The 17502-nt window shown below is 40.8% G+C and overlaps 1 protein-coding gene across 15 annotated transcripts in view; it reads right to left on the reverse strand.

The window, feature by feature from the left end:
- mbnl1 (muscleblind-like splicing regulator 1) overlaps window positions 1–17502 on the reverse strand; it is a 72542-nt gene that overhangs the window by 19035 nt on the left and 36005 nt on the right. For all 15 annotated transcript variants that reach the window (XM_061798276.1, XM_061798275.1, XM_061798280.1 and 12 more), the window contains 2 exons: window positions 3120–3290; window positions 1923–2144 (listed from right to left, as the gene is read on the reverse strand). In XM_061798276.1, coding sequence (XP_061654260.1) covers window positions 1923–2144; window positions 3120–3290 — 393 coding nt within the window. The remainder of the gene's footprint in view (window positions 1–1922; window positions 2145–3119; window positions 3291–17502) is intronic.

A 17502-nucleotide genomic window follows, 5' to 3' on the forward strand; every position in this document is an offset into this window, starting at 1 on the left:
GTTAGAAGCCCCAACTGAATGAAAATGCTCTCTATAAACACCGCTATCGGAATAAATAATGGAATTTCATTGGGGCACTCATAAATTAAACTACCAATGTAGAGTCATCCACCGTTCATCACGGGAGTTACGTTCCAAAGTCCGCGATAGGTGAACCGCGATATAACTTTAATATCCACTGTGCATTTTGAATTTATTACAGACCAACGACTGAGATGCAAATGACCATCTTAATTAACAATCCTTATTGTGTTGTTTTAGGAACTTCTGTAGTGTGACTTCATGGACTGCCCTGCAGTATTGTTTTGGAGCCTGGATGGCGCTCGTCCTCTCTCTCCCCTCCCCTCTCTGTTTCAGCTTCTCCTCAAGCCACGCACCTGTCTCCAATCAACCCTCATCACCACCTGCCTGTTCCCGGAAATCCTCGCCAAAGTATTGCAGTCTCTCCTAGCGGTACCACGGTCCACCGTACTCACGTAAGATACTCAACTCCTCGTTCCCTTGTTAACTCTTGTGTCTCCTCGTTCCCAGTGTTCCTGACCCACGTCATTCCTGCCAGCCCCCTGTTCTGTCCACTGCCTGCCACCTGTCCACGCCGCCGCCTGTCAACACATCCAGGACCACTTCCATAACCTTTGCTCAATAAACTGTTCATCATTTTACATCAGCCTCCGCCTGCTCTTGGGTTCAGCTACTTCCCACACCTGACACCTATAAGGTGATTCTTATTAAACTATGCCTGGCAACAAAAGGGGAGAAAAAATAAATAAAAATCTGAGCAATTCTCTTGTTAAGACGGGTGCTAGGCAATTGGATTGCCATTTGTTTTATTGTTGTGAATGCGATTTATTATTACATTGTTGTTATAATTTGCTACAGTTTTCCTGGTATGTAAGCCAATAATGCTTCACCATTTTTTTCCTCTCATAAAACACCACTGGATACAGCACAAACAGCTGTTTTTTATGTTTATGCAGATTAAGTATGAGTCATCAAGGCTTTTATCTGTTTCTGTGGATAGTATGTAGTTCCAAAAACTACAATACGCTTAAAAGTGGGTTAGACCTGCATTCTTTCAGCCAGGCCCCATGTGATCATATTCCTCCATACAAATATCTACAGTTACAGTAGAGCATAGGAGAGTAGTGACCTTTCTACTCATCCAATTTTATGCATGAAAATATTTTGAAGAATTATGAATCATTTACTGCAAAAAAAATAAAATAAATCTTTGCTCTTTGTATGCCAGCGACATATAGTGACAGGCAGGCCAATTGAAGGCCCTTCCACTTGACAAAAGAAGGTACAATTAACCAGTCTATCCACCAGTTGCCATTCATGCCACTAAACAGCCCACATTTCACACTATGTATGTAAATTTTGGAGTAAATTGAGAGGAGTTCATCAATATTCCAGTTTTTATACTTTTTGTTTGATGGTGTGCTGTGAGATTTTCCTATCGTAAAATATGTGCCTTGACTAGAAGTTGGGGAAACAGTAGTTCATACATGAGACAGAGGGGGGCAGCACAATCCAAGTGGTCCTTGCATGCTGTACTGCGTCTGTTGTGCACAGTTCTATCATTCAACATTTATAGTTTGTAGCATGTTTTCATCAAAACAAATGCCCAACATGCATGTCTGGATATGTGCTTGATGATGTAAATACTTCATTTTTGCATCATTTCGATGAAAATAATCACCTAAATTAGGGGTGGTTTCTATTCTTGATGGTCTATACACTGTAGAGCTGAACTGATAAAATACAACACTAAAACATCTCTTAGTAGTTTGTACTGAGGAAAACCAAATTTGTTGTAAAGACAAAGATAAAAATGTATTCCTAGTAAAACAACAAATGCTTCATGAAGTGTTTCCATTTTAATTTTTCAGACATTTAAAGAGAAGCCGTCATTCAGTTACCTCAAGTCTGTCTGTTCTCAGCAGCTTCTGGGCTGCGGCGGCAGCATTGGGGACTTGGCTGATGGCGGGGCTGGAAGCCATGAGGACTGGGGCATTGGGCAGGATCTCTGAGGGCATCAGGCCTGGCGACACAGGGCTCAGGTAGGGATTAAAAGCCACGGCTGCAGCTGCGGCCGCAGCGCTGGCGTTGGTGGCCAGGCCGGGCGTCACCGAGAACATGGGCTGAAGGATGGAAGAATGAGGTTAGGGGGAACAAAACTGGCAGTTGTACTGACAATAAATAAAGCAGAAGATCAAATTTGTCGCAGAGATAGTAAATGAGCTGCACTGTCTCCACTTTTACAAGTCGGCAGTCTTGTTGGGAGCAGAAGCTGTGATGTGTTCATGCATGTACAGTATGTTTTTAATGGAACTTTAATGTTGACGTTGCAATGGTTTGAATGGGCTGAAAATGTGGAAGTAGTTAGGTGCCAAAAAAGTGGGGAGTTTCAAAAATAGGAAAAATGTGTGAATCCTGGAAGCAACAAACAATGAACCAATGAAACACTTCCAGGGCTGTAATGATTGATCAAATAACTTGAATAATTTGATTACAAAAAAAGTTTGCAGAAAAATCTCTAACTCGAAGCTTTGCAGGGATAATTTTTCCACATGGACTAATGATTCTGTAGTCACTTCATCGAACAAACGGTCAGAAAACAAACACGTAATAAGTGCCACAACTCACACTGAGTCACTCTACACGCAGACTGGCCAACAGGTTAGCCAGTTAACAGCTAGCCAGCTCAACACTCTCATTCACTCACCAGGTCAAGCCCTGCCATACGCACTCTAAGTCACAAGTAGCGTAATACAGTACAGTAGAACGCAGGTTTCAAACTCAAGGTCCGGGGGCCAGATCCAGCCTGCCACATCATTTTATGTGGGCCGCGAAAGCAAACCATGTGCATCAACTTCCATGATTCTTGCTAAAATCTGTACCAAAATTTCAAAATGTCATATGTAATAATAATGTGGAGATATTGAAAGCATTTTATTGTTGCCAAACTCATTTTTACAGTAACTTGAAGAATAGTTGAACAAACTATTGTCCTTGACTTCTGATTTCACAAGTTAACTAGTTATCCATTAATTTGTTGTGTACATTTATATGTAATATGATGATACAATTAAACGTGTGTTTGTCTGTCTTCTCACCATAGGCGGTAGCTGTGTAGCGGGCATCATGGCATTAGCGAGCTGCATCTGCTGAGCCAGCATGACCATGTTCTTCTGCTGGATCAGGTTGTTCCTGCCATTGATCTCCAGCTGGTTCTTTAGGTGCGGAGGAGGGTGCAGGTATTTGCAGTTCTCCCTGGAACAGCGGCCCTGAAAGAGGAAGAACAAAGGTTTCTCTTATCTTATCTGTATTTACGGGCATTTAAAAGGCGACACCGCTCACGTAAAGTTGTTCATGAGTGTCTCAATTGTGCGAGCAAATTGTGCCTCAGTGTACTTAAAAAAAACCTCAGTTATCCCTCAAAATGTACTGAAATAGTCTGTAGCTAGCATGTACAACTAATATCAGATAACAAACATCGTTTTTTTTTATGTTTACTATTTTTCAATATTTATATGCACCAGAGCCAAGAAATAAGATTTGGCACGATGTGTGCTAATTTTTGATGGCAACGAAGGAGTATGAGGGCCACACTGGAAAAAAAAAAAAAAACAATGGCAAAACAATGACAAAAAAGACAGAAAGTCATTCTCGTAACATTTCAACTTTATTTTCCTTTTTTTTTTTCCAGTGTTGCTCTAATACTGGACAACATTGTAGCCTACTGGTTAGCACGTAAATGGTCTTTCACTTGCATAGCGCTTTTCTACCTTTAAGATACTCAAAGCGCTTTAACACTGTTTCCTGATGATGCAGCATCAGGAGCAACGTCTGCCTCACAGTAGAGAGGTCCTGGGTTTAAATCTCTGCTCAGGCCCTGCCGTGTTTACAACGTGGATGAATGACTGCTTTTGCAACATATACATGGGCACCATGTCTTGCGGCAATGTCCAGCGCAATTGAGTCTGTGAATGCCTTCCATGAGGCTCCTTTTATGTCTTACTGAAAATATTGTGAAAATAATTCCACTTATGTTGTCTGTTTCTTAGCAGGAATTAAAGTTGCTCGTCGCTTTTTTGAAAAACACGAAAGCCATGAATGCATGCACTCAGGGTCATGAGACAGGTGGCCTGATGACACACTACACATCACGTGAGTAGAGGCAAACACAGACAAACAGCGTTTGGAAGAGACAGACAGACCCAGGGGCCTGGTTGACCTCACATAGCAGCCCCCACTGGGCAACATCTCGAAACCCTGTCATGACTTCACTCTCCTTCACTTTCACTCATACTGGATTACCAGACAGGTGCAAGGGTGAGAGGAGCGAGGTCACGGCTAAGAAGTGTACTTAGATTGCAGGGGGCTTTTCAAAGATATTTAGCGTTGTCCACTTAGTGTGAAGTTGCCGTCTCAAGTTGTTATTGGATCTTGTTGAGATTGGGACGAGCATGTCTGTCTATATATAGTGCTGAAATAGAAAGTGCATAAAGTTACAACAAGTTATTATTTATCTCAGTACTTCAATTCAAAAAGTGAAACTCATTAAATCATATTAAACAGATTGATTAAATAGAAGGAAAAAAGCTACTAGGCCAACCACTACGTCATTGGGTGGAATCCTCAAACCCCCCCCCCCCAAAAAAAAACACTTTTCAGGAACCCCCCCCCCCCAAAAAAAAAAAAAATGGCATGTCTGATGAGCCATTAACATTTCACCATTCAAACATCCATCAAGCCATTTTCCACACTCTGATTGGTCAATAATTTGTAAAAAAATAACAGACCCACATGAGGACTAATCAATAGTATTGATTAGTGGAAAAAATATGAAACTGACCAAATTTGAACATAGGTTTCTGCCCAACAGCGACGATATTACAAATCATTTTGATTGTTTCTTGCGTAATATTCAAATTTATTTATCATTGCAACACATACTTCCTTGACACCCATTACGACTGCAGGAATATACTTGAATAGATTGTAAAGTTTGAATCCTAGCAAGTTAACACTAACTTAGTCTCGATTATTTTTATGTTTTGCCAAACTGGAAAAAACATGGTTTTAGGATTTTGGTCAATAATTTAGCTTTGGATGTGCGTGATGCATTGTACAGTATTTTAAACTAAGCCACATAACAAGTAGATGTGCACAGTAAAAGCGAAAATTAGAGGCCATAAAGTTCATGTGTTCTAATAGCACCCATCCGGAGAGTAACAGTGGCATGCAGTGAGGGTGATGAGGGAAGAATGATTGTGTGTGTCTGTGTGTTGTGCGTAGGAGATCACATTGCCTTCACCCTGTATGACCCCACACGTTGACCACCGGATTCACAGTTGCGTCAGTGGGTATTCCTATTATAATTCCTAATTAAAATCTATCTACAGTGGTACCTTGACTCACAAGTGTCCCAAATTAAGTTTTACGACTCAATATTTTGCTTTGTGTTGCGAGCCAAAATTTGACTGATGCAAGATTTAAATACACTGGCACTTTAGTTATTAAGTTAATGCCATTTAATGACCAAGACAAACAGCCAAACAAAAACAAACAAATACAAAATGAAAACACTCAGAAGGCGCATGTAGAAGAAGCTAAAACTTAAGTAACCGTTTAGCAAACAGTCAATCTCAGCTGAACCGTGATGTCCAACTGGCAGAAACGCCGGCATGAGTGTAGGTAATGTAGCCATATTAACTCAGTAGCTTGAGCTGGGCTGTGTCAGGGAAATGTTCGAACTTGCACAAACAGAGATCATTGTGGGTCACTGGACGCACACTAACAAACTGCCCCACAGTAAGGACTGCTCCATGAGTATAAATGAAAGTGATTAGGAAAGTGTCAGGAAAAAAAAGTCAAAGTTTTTTAGACTAGTGGGAATATATCAACCTATCACAGTTAACTTCTTAAGCGCAATTTGCTTTGGTTTTCCATTTCAAAATAGTATGCAACAGTTGGAAAGATGACAAATAGCCCCTTTTCCACCAAAAGAAAAGGAACGTTTAGTTACTGGTAACAAGAGTTCCATCCATCCATTTTATGACCCGCTTCTCCTCACTAGGGTCACGGGGGTGCTGGAGCCTATCCCAGCTATCATCAGGAAGGAGGCGGGGTACACCCTCAACTGGTTGCCAACCAATCGCAGGGCACATACAAACAAACAACCATTCGCACTCACATTCACACCTGCGGGCAATTTAGAGTTGTCAATTAACCTACCATGCATGTTTTTGGGATGTGGGAGGAAACCGGAGTGCCCGGAGAAAACCCACGCAGGCCCAGGGAGAACATGCAAACTCCACACAGGCGAGGCTGGGGATTGAACCCCGGACCTCAGAACAGTGAGACAGACGCTCTAACCAGTCGCTCACCGTGCAATAAGAGTTCTTTGAACTAAAAATTTACTGTGCACCATGTGGTTTGCATTTCCACCACACTTGTTCATGGTAATTGAACTACCGGTAGATTCAACTAATCAATGTTGGTCACCACAGCCCACCCCTTAAAGATTCCAGGACCTTCCAGAAAGAGCATAGCAGCGAGGAGGAATCGAACTGGACGCTGAGGGAACCTTTTTTTTTTTTTTTTTTTTTAAAGTTCCTGAAAAAGTCTCTTTCTTAAGGAGGTTCTCTTGGACTCTTTTCAGCATTTGATTGTTGGTAAGGAAACTGACTGAAGAGCAGAGTGAGGAGGTATTACAGGTAGTTTCACTTTTGGCAACAATTCGGCTTACGACTTGTAACATTACGACTTTATTATTTAAAAAAATTACATTAATCATACACAATACAGTGGTGGCTTGACCTGACATGGGTTTTTGAGATACAACCCGTTGTTCGGACGATTTCTTGCTTTGACTTGTGAGCACAAACTTGTGATGAGCGCTGTAGTGAAGTGTAATGGCAGGGACTGATGTATTTTATTGTTATGTACTTTACTATTAACATTACAACTTTATCCTCTTTCCATTATAAATCAGTGCCAACATTCTGACAATTTGTTCATGTTACGATTCTGTTCTAACTCTTACTAACTAACTATAACTTTATTCTTATGAAATTCCAAATTTGCTTCTAAAGCTAAAACGACACTTGGTTTTGAGGAGCACTGTGTCCTCACTCTTGGTGACGTCGGCAAAGTAGTGGGCACAAAGTGTTCCACTCCAGCCCTCTCGGTGAGACTCGAGAAATGTGTAAGCTTGTTCGGCTTTGGGTTGCACTTAAAATGTGTGCTAGTGTCTGCATTGCTGTGTGTGTGCTCTTCTGAGCTTTGCCCTGACTTCAAAGAGGCCAATCCGTTGCAATGTTGTCATATAGTCAGGGGTTCGTTTTACCTGGTGAGATCAGACTTGCAAAATCCAGGCCAAACAGGCACAATTAATGCGGCATGCTACTGTGCGGCCTGATTGATGGCAAGTAGTACTAAAAACACGAACCGCCCAGATTGCGCACTCGTCCAACTCTCCCTCCAACATGTTACACACCCTTGCTTTTGAAACTGTGCGAGGTTAGAACAAACAATTAAGTGAGGTAAAAAGAATGCTGGGTGGGGCTGTGTCCTATCCTTTTGGAGAGGGGAAGAGGCATGCGGCAAGTGCTATGCATGAGTACAGATGCACCTTCCTTCACCTCGCCATCTAAACAACAACATACTCCCACGGCGAACACAGAAATATTCTACTCCCCTAAAGGAGAAGAGGAAACACAGCAGATAACGCGACTCAGTTATACAACACTGCTCGTGTTCGCTCATGGAACATTTAGCAGCATTTTGGTTGCGCTCCAAAATTCAAACACTCATAGGCTCACGTTGACATCAAACTTCTTGCCTTGCAACAAATACTAATGTTGTACTAATGTTAATAACTGTTGGTTATAATTATATGCACTGACTGACACTTATACTTTGTGTATTTGATACAGGAGCTAAAAAGGCCCCTTTCGGGCACTATATTGACGAAAGCCTTAGGACACAGCACTGAAAAATTATTAATCACATTAGCTCCATGATTAACCCTCCAAAACTGTTCATGTGTCATGTGACCCCCTGCATGTTTAGCCATAAAAGAAATTATTACAAAATTAATCATATATACAGTGTCTCACAAAAGTGAGTACACCCCTTAATTTTTTTGTAAATATTTCTTATCTCACCCCTTATAGGAAAAAGCCGAAAGCCGCGTCTTCACCATGGGACAACACTGAAGAAATTACTCTTTGCAACAATATAAAGTAGTCAGTGCAGAGCTTGTATAACAGTGTAAATATACGATCCCCTCAAAACAACTCAACACACAGCCATTAATGTCTGAACCACTGGCAACAAGTGAGCACACCCATAAATGAAAATGTTTACGCAAATGTGAGGGGTGTACTCAAATATATATTAGACTTTACACCGATCTGATCGGTATCGGCCGATAATTAGCATTTTATGCTGATCGGATTTAATGTCATAATTCGCCGATCCGATCAGTGACGTCATTGATCGGCTCCGCAAAAGACATTTACTCCATGTCGCCGTCGTGTACAGTACATTCGAATCCAAAAGCTAGTTTATTTTTAGCCTCGTCGCATGTCTTTTGACGTAGTACTGTAAATATCTGACCGCCAATAAAGTTATTAAAAAAAAACATGTCAGCAGTGTGGGACAGACAACACGTAATGCCCGGATCGAATAACAAGACAAATTTGGTCTTTCACGATTGCACTATGTCACACTACTGCAATAAAATCTTGTATTCCGATACCACCGCATCGCGTCTTTTACGGTTACTGGGCTTTAACTTGTCAACTCAAACGCGACCGGATACACTCGTTACCATGGGGACAACAACAATAATGGATCGCGCCATGTGTTTATAAGAGCAAAATGGGGGAAAATGTGTGCTGGTGGTCACCGATGCTCAGGAGAGAGGACATTTGTTTAAGGTATGGACATTTGCTTAAGGTATGGTCACGTACTTTTAATACCATATCGCTCGCAAGCAGGCAACAAAACGTTATGTAGCCTAGCAAGCTAGTGCCAGCACTTAACGGTTGTGCGTAAGCATGCCGGGGTGATGTTGAATCATATTTTAAAGTTTCGGTGTGTGTGAAGTAATTTAATTCCAAAAGTTAAACACCCATTATTTCTGTCATGTAATATTGGTTTGACCTGACTGATGAGAATACAAGACCTGACTCGAGCAGTGATTTCCAACCTTTATGGAGCCAATGCACATATTTTACAATTAAAAATTCTCACAGCACACCAACAAACAAAAATGTTACAAAAAGTGGATACATTAATTACTGTATGTACTTCCTGCCATCTAATAGAAGACCATTCATTTGTTCTGTCTCTCACTATGCCTCACTGGCATAAATATATGAGCAAAGATACATTATTTATTGTAAATATATATATTTTTTTTACCAATTAAGTATACAAGTATATACAGGAAGTCCTCGATTTACAAACGAGTTCCGTTCCTACGCTGGCAACGTAACACGATTTTCCGCGTAAGTCGGATTTCAGCGTTAAAGTCGAAATTTATGGCGAAATACTTCTGTTATGGGTATTGTCCCATGTGATTGTGACAGCAAGCTCAGTGTGTGTGGGCGCGTGCGTCGATGTGTGAGTGAGACGGGACTGCGCAAGCGTTGTCCTGTGGGACTGCAAAGGAGGAAGGAGTGCGCGCCGGTGCGAGTGTGTACAGTGGCAAGTGTAGTGACGGCGACCGGGGAAGAGTAGCGATTAGTGGAGGACCCGTTGATGTTGAATGTGCAGAGGAGCTAATAAAGCCATTAAAGCAGCAAATCGGTGCTTCGTGACTTAATTGTTGCCGCCAAGCAGCTCAGCTGTGCAACGAGAGAAGGTAGTTAACCCCTGCGTCTCCCGACCACGGTCAGGTGACCGTAGCAGTAAAGGTTAACACTTCGTATAAAGAAACTGAAATACATTAAAATAAAAAAATAAGATGCTGTACTTACCATTACTGCTGAGAGTGTGAAAAAAGGAGGGCGAAAAAGGCAAAGATACTCCCGCCGCACAAACACAGACAAGCACTATGCACTAGCTAAGCAAAAACACTATGGTGCTGGGGACAAAATGGCAGACGAGGCACGGGCGTTGTAAAGTCGAAACGTCGTAGGTCGAGTGCGTCGTAACTCGAGGACGTCCTGTACAGTAAATGAACAAGTCATTTAAATATACACATTGCTCCAGCTTGTGATCGGTTATCGTTTTTTTAAACTCGCTGATCGGTGATTGGCCCAAAAATCCTGATCATGTAAAGCCCAATAGTGCTGATTCCCAATTAACAGGAGTTCGAATGTGACTGCTTTATGACTGGATCAGACAGACTACAGGACAAATTTGGTCTTTCCCGATTGCACTATGTCAGACTACTGGCATAAAATCTTTCCCTATCTTGGTCAGATAATCGCAACACTACACAGCATGTATTCCGATAGCACCGCATCCCGTCTTTTACGATCACTGGGCTTTATCTTGTCAAATCAAACACGGTCGGAAAGGCGGAACCAGAAAACGTGTGACCAGTCATGGCGACTGGATATACTAGTTACCATAACGACGACAACAACAATGTGCCGCGCCAATGTATTGTGTTGGGTGAAAAAAGAACAAAATGAGGAAAAATGCACGGTGGGTTAAAATAAATAAATAAATAAATCAATACTCAAACATGCTGGACCTTTCTTTTTGCCGTCGTAGGGCTATCGTAGGACCAAATTGTTGGTTGGATTATGTCACACTACACATGGCGTTCCCGACAAAATATGTCAGGCCCGATCTAGGAAATCGGCTGTGATAGCTTATCGGCCAGTATCGGGGCTAAAATCCTGTAGTCTGATCTAGGCATAATTCTGAATATAGCCACACCCCAGTTATAATCACAGTCGAAAAGATAACTTTTTTTTTTTCCAATTGAGTTTAACAGGTTATAGGTCACAGAGGGCTTTGGTGGGAAGAACTTTAGAGCCGTGATTTTAACCAGCACAAAACATCGGTAGGATGAACTAGAACCGAGACTGTGAGCAAGGCACTCTCCAACAACAATGACCTGAAGGGTGGATGGGCAAATATTTCCACAGAGACACTCCGTAACCTTGTAGCAAGGCTTCCCAGAAGAGTGGACGCCATTAAATCTGCAAAAGGAGGACACTACATGTTCTTCTGATATCAGGTCAGTTCTAAGTCCATGAGGCCCAGGAGATTGTGGTATTCTCTATGTATCATAATGTTTACATATCATAATAATCAGGATCATGTTCACCGTGGACTAGAATCTTTGATGGTCTGTTGTCTAGTAGGGATGGTTTGGATCACGGTATGTAAGGCTCCACTGTTCTCTAGCCCGCGTTCCAGTGACTTCTGTCCAAACATACACGGAGATGAAAGCGCTTTCTCCTCTCGCGCACACTGTGAATGAAGCTTTGTGTTACTGGCCAGCAGCAGCAACTCAAAGGCTCATGCCCAGTAGTTGGTCTTTGTTGAACATGTCCTAACATTGGAATCTCTAGATAAACACCAAAGCAAACTACTGAAAAATATTACTATAATTCTATTGTTAGTCACTGACAGTCTAGTAATGGTTGCCACTCAGTGATTGTGTGAATGTGAGCGTGAATGGTTTTCTGTTTCTATGTGCTCTGTGATTGAGCCCCAAGTCCTACACTCAGTCCAGGGTGTAGTCTGCCTTCTGTTTTGAAACAGTACATTTGGCATCATTACCACAAACTGAATGCAACCACAAATAATAAGCTGGATTCATTTATTTGCTGTGAAGAAATGAAGATAAATCAAGCGTCTTTGATCAGAGAGTACAGTGGTGCCTTGAGATACGAGCTAACAGGTGACCCCGAGTTTTTTCGAGATACGAGCTGTCCTTTGGACTTTTTTTTTTTTTGCTTTGACTGGCAAGTAAAAATTTTAGATACCAGCATTGTATGGCAGCAGTGAACTCAACTCACTTCACAACCGAAACAATTCTTCAAAAAGGGCTTCAAGCTGTTTAATGCCAGTTGAAGTTTACTGTCGAACTAAACATCAAACACAAATAATTACGTGTATTCAAAGAAACCACATAGCTTTGCCTTAAAAAAAAAAAATGCAAAATGCCATACATGGGCCAATGAATAGCAATGTAGTGGTGTTATAACGCTTTAAGCTTCGGTTATTTGAACACAAAACGTGCATTTCGACAGACAACATAATACTCAAAGTTATTACTGCAGTTCAATTAATTACAGAGTGCTATTCTCCTTATGCAAAACCCCAAATTTGTGTTGTTTTTGGTCGGAGGCTGGGACGGATTAATAGCATTTACATTGATTTCAATGGGGAAAGATGATTTGACAAACAAATTTGATTTATGACTCTGAGCATGGTCACAAAATGAATCTATCTCAAGCCACCAGTGTATTTAAAATCCATGTTGTTGACAGCAATAAGCCTTGAAAAGCCTGACAAGGAACATGCACTGAAATAACCTTTGAGCTTATAATTCAAAATCAACAGGATACTTACTTTGATGTAATAAAACAATACCAGAAATGTGAGGATTTCTATATGGAAGGTGGTGGACAAAGGCCAAATCCCAGTGCTTTACTGGGACTACACTTAGCAACTGTTTCTAAAAAAGAGCGAAAAAGCGACCCATGCCAGATGGGTTTCTTGTTGCCATTGCATCTCTATTTCAGACCAGGCACAACACACTCATACCCTTGTGATTATGTGCATAGCACACACTGATGCTCACTGCACTGCTCAGTGGTCAGGGAGCTGATATGTGATCAGTGGAGCTTATGAAGACTGGGAAGGGTGGGAGTTGTTAATCTTCGATAATAGTTAGTTCGCCCCTGGTGATGCATTACCACCCTGCCCGAACAATGGCACAGAGGATTATGGGTGAGAGTTCACCTACAACACAAAGATACACACAAGGATTACAAATATTGGTGGCTAATATGTGGGGGAAATGTGATGGATTTGAACATTTCGATAGTGAATCAAAATAGCAAGCAAAAAGCAAGTATATTTGGAAGAAAATACTAAGTTGGACACAGTCCTCCAGGGCTCGAAAGTTCTTCAATACCAAACTGATAATCCATCCTAAACGGCCGCATTTTGGTTGGAAGCATAGAATTTTTCAAAATGTATTTGGTAAGATTTGGTAATCATAACAATTTAGGGACAAAGAGTCTAGCCCTAGACCTTACGGCTTAATGAAGCAGTTTTCAAAGTGTGAGGTATGGGGGAGGTTCAGAATCTTGAGAAAAATGCTTTTTTTTTTTTTTTAAACCGACTAAGCTAACTTCAGCAATGCCAAAGGCAAAACTTATACAGTTTTAGCTCAGATGGGTATTGGAGACAGAATATACAATATGTGTGGGCAGATATTAAAAGCCTTTACATATGATGTTGAGCTAATACAACAAGTATCCATGCATGGTGTTGTGAGTCATTGTAAAACAAAAACATAATCCTCTATTTTAATTCATTTTTAAAGTACTTGTAAAGTGAATCCAGAGATTTGTTTCTAAATACAGTAAATATATGATTGAGAATAAATTCTGGAAACATGCATAGAATAAGAACTACGTATGTAATATTCAATTGTGGAGATATAACAAACTGTTTTTCACATTATAATTTTCCTGTCTTTTGGGGGGGCGTGGCTAAAACTGGGCCTAGTGACGCACTTGGGCCTCGGTATGAGTTGTCCCTCACCCATTACATAAGAAATTGAGTGCTTTTGTTCGCAGCTGCGCAATTGCGACATGCTGTTAGCAAGCTATCTATGCCTACACCCTAAAAATGCATCTTCCCTTCGATAGTCCACTGGCCTGGCCACTTTAGAGAGCCTCAATGTCAGCCGTGAGTGTGCGCACATTACGCAGGGAAAGAAAGAATAGTGAGGAGGGAGAAATACAATTGAAAAAAACGTCTGAATTGACAGCCAGCATGTGGACTGGATATTCAGGCCTGCGTGGCCACTTTAGAGTGCCTCGTTGTCACGGTGTGGAAAAGCCCCACGACGACCTGATGGGATATAGTCCAGCCACCTAATGCTTTAAGCGGATATATTTATGAGAGTTAAACATTTAGTTATGTGTAAGTATAAGAAATATGGTAGACGAATTAGCATCCACTTTTAGTGGTATCTGATTCACAGTTGATTGACAGCGAGGAGTGGTTTCATTGCATTCAGCAGACATGTCTACAGCTTTTTAAAGCAGACACGACGGCTTGATTTTTCAAAATTTTGAAGCCTCTATTTATTTACTTGCCAATTTTTTAAGAATTTTAATCTGGCAGGGTTATTAATACTGTGCATTGTGTCAAATTTAAAAGACATGTATTTTTACTTTACAGAGACTTTAAATATTGCAACAAGGATTCAAAGAGTTCAATTGTCATGTATACACACATTAACACGGCAGGGTATGAAATTATACCAAAGGTCCCAGATTAGCCAAATAAGTCTCAAGACTTGTGAAATATGAATAGAATAAGAAAATAAGATATAATAAGACAAGATAAAAATACTTAATTGCAGCTGTTAATGTGTGCAAAAGTGCAAATGCAGCAAGGATTTGGATGCATCAAAATACAAATGCCAGGGGCTTGAATTGCACATAATATTTCCATGATATTTCCATGATCCTTGTACTTGAAGAGAATAAAGTGTTCCTGGGGGCAGGGATGAATAGGCATTAGGGGTGGGGCGAGGTCGGGGCTACAGAGCACTGTTCGAGTTTAATAGTCTAACAGCTTCCGGGAAGAAGCTACTCCTCAGCATGGAAGAGAGGGTGGCTGATGGACGACAAAGTGTGCGGGATTGGGGATTTTTAACCCTCTTGCTGCACCTGCTGGTGATATACATTAACATTTATACAGTTGTAGATAGATTGGGAATGGAGGTCCTAGAATAATTAACTACTTAAAAGGTGTGTCTCAATACTTGATTCCGTATAGTGCGTATCGCAGGAGCAGCAATCGAACAGGCCTTGTTATCTGTGTGCAGCCAAACAGCGTTAGTTATTCACACCCAACAGGGTGTTGTTTTGAAAAAATGCCTCAGGTCAAATGTCACATACACAGGAGCCCTCCGTCCAAATTTAGACCGCTGTAGATTATTTTTTATTTTTTTTACTAGCCACCTCCTTGAATTGCATTTGTTTTGCCACACACACCTGATTTCCTGTGAATTCATTATAAACTGGTTTATTCTCATGAAGTTTCAAGACACCATGTTTTTGTTTGGAAATGGTGTTAATTTCTCTGCTGTTCATCTTAATCAGACACTTGTATTGTGCATGAGTTCATTTGAGTTTGGTTTGGTTATGTTTCACTGTCTTGAAGGTTTCTTATTCAAAAGGTATTATATTCTTCACTAGTACTAGGGAAATGTTAAAAAACAACCATGAGAGACGTGATTATATTAGGCAACAGACAGGCATACACACACAAAGGTAGGAAACGTGAACTGTAGACTTTAATATAGTCTTGCAGACAGCACTGGAAGCAGTTTGGTGTTATACCTCTCAACACTTCAAATGGTGAAAAAAGAAACGTGAGAGAGCTGTCACTTCTCCTTTATACATATCTTTGATCCATGCTCTCCTTTTCTAACTCACATCTGGAGTTTCAATCTCAGCTGTGAGGCACCTGCATTGTAAAATGTACACACACACACACACGCTCCTCCAACTGTGAATTTACAGAATCAATCCGGCACATATTACACTAATCTGATCTCAAAAACTCTAATCCTATCTGCAGCTCTAATCCCACTGTCAACTAGCCTAATCCTGTTTCTGTATGTGATTATCCCCTTCGGACTTGGCACCAGCAAAAGAAGGATGTTTTTTGACAGCAGAGTAGGAGTAATTTAATTTTGTTTGTGATGCTGTTTTAAATTATAAACAGACTTTAACCTGAAGTAAATCAAGAGGACACATTAGGTGCTTCTTCTGGCACTTTCTCGTATGACTGGGTTAAGGATACTAATTGGATTGCTAATAGAGATGATATACAGCAATATATGGTGTCAGAACTGCCAGAATGAATAAGAGACTAATTTGCTGGTGCATTGCAGCATGGTAAAGTTGGGCGCATCACCAGACTAAATCCAAATGAAGCACAAACATGTACTGGACAGAAGGGGAATTTAAAGAAATTCCCTTCATGGATCATCTGGAAAATGAATGCATGGTTGTGCATTGACCTTTAAAAGAGCAAGTGACCGAAAGAGACTGCTATTTCTAAACCAGTTTAAAATAGAAGTGTGCTTGTGCAGAAAACTGTCAAGCATGTAAATAAAGACCACACCCAGAAATCCAGATGGATCATGGCGTATTCAAAGCAGAAAAAAAGGCGTTTATCCGGAAAGCTTGGTGACCATAAAAAAGGTTGCATCTCTCTGCTCCTCCCAACCACAAATGGGAGGCTAATGAGCGGCACGGCTAAAATTCCCAGTGGCAGTCAATAACAAAGCATGTTTTTCCATACTGGAATCTTCATATATTTTCAATATCGCTTGCCCTATCCCAGCAGATATGAGGCGAGAGGTGGGCTACACCCTGGACTGGACTTCAGAGACTTCAATTACCCTAAAGTGCATGGTTTTAGAATGTGGTTAGAAGACAGAAAATCTACGCAAGGAGAGGGTGAACATGAGATTCAAACAGAGACTCTCTCTCGACTGTGAGGCTGACACGCAAACTATTTTATGACAGCATGGCAGCACGGGTTGCCACATGCTTAAATGTTTTTTCCAAAAATTAAATTACATTATTGCTATGCTCCTAATTATAGCCGTCCTAACCTGGTTTAAGCAAAATATACTAAGTGCCTCTCAGGACTCAGGAGAGCCTAAGGCGCCGAGCTAAGCCTCACATGCAAATATACCAAATATACAAACCAAGTGTTTAAAAAAATAAAATAAAAATAAAATAAAAATAAAATCAAATACTGCCTACTTAGTCAAATCCAGTGTTCCTCCGTTATCTGTGAGGGATAAGGACTTAGCCCTGCCATCAATAGTGAAGATCTGCGAGTAACTAACATCCCCTGAAAAAGGTTCAGAATTGCCCATAGATACAGTACCACAAGATGGCAGGAAAACACTACTTTCATTTAAAATAAGCTCCTCAACCCACTTCAATATAGTTCCGTCACTGTCGGGCGGAAACGTTCTAAGTCCATATTTGGTCAATTTCATATTTTTTTTCACAAATCTATACTATTGTTCAGTTGCCAGGTGAATGTGAGTCTCAAATATTTGGAGAATTACTGTATATGAAACAGGAACTAGGAATGGACATACTGTAATAATAAATTCATAATTGATTTCTTAAAAATTAGGTGTATTGTATGGAATTTATGGATTGTCTTGAAGCAAAATGGAGGCCACTAGTTGAAAGCAACCAGCCTCAGCAAGCAGTCCAACACGACGTCCACCATGGC

Source organism: Phyllopteryx taeniolatus, chromosome 14, assembly GCF_024500385.1.
Source record: "Phyllopteryx taeniolatus isolate TA_2022b chromosome 14, UOR_Ptae_1.2, whole genome shotgun sequence".
In the NCBI taxonomy this organism is placed as follows: domain Eukaryota; kingdom Metazoa; phylum Chordata; class Actinopteri; order Syngnathiformes; family Syngnathidae; genus Phyllopteryx; species Phyllopteryx taeniolatus.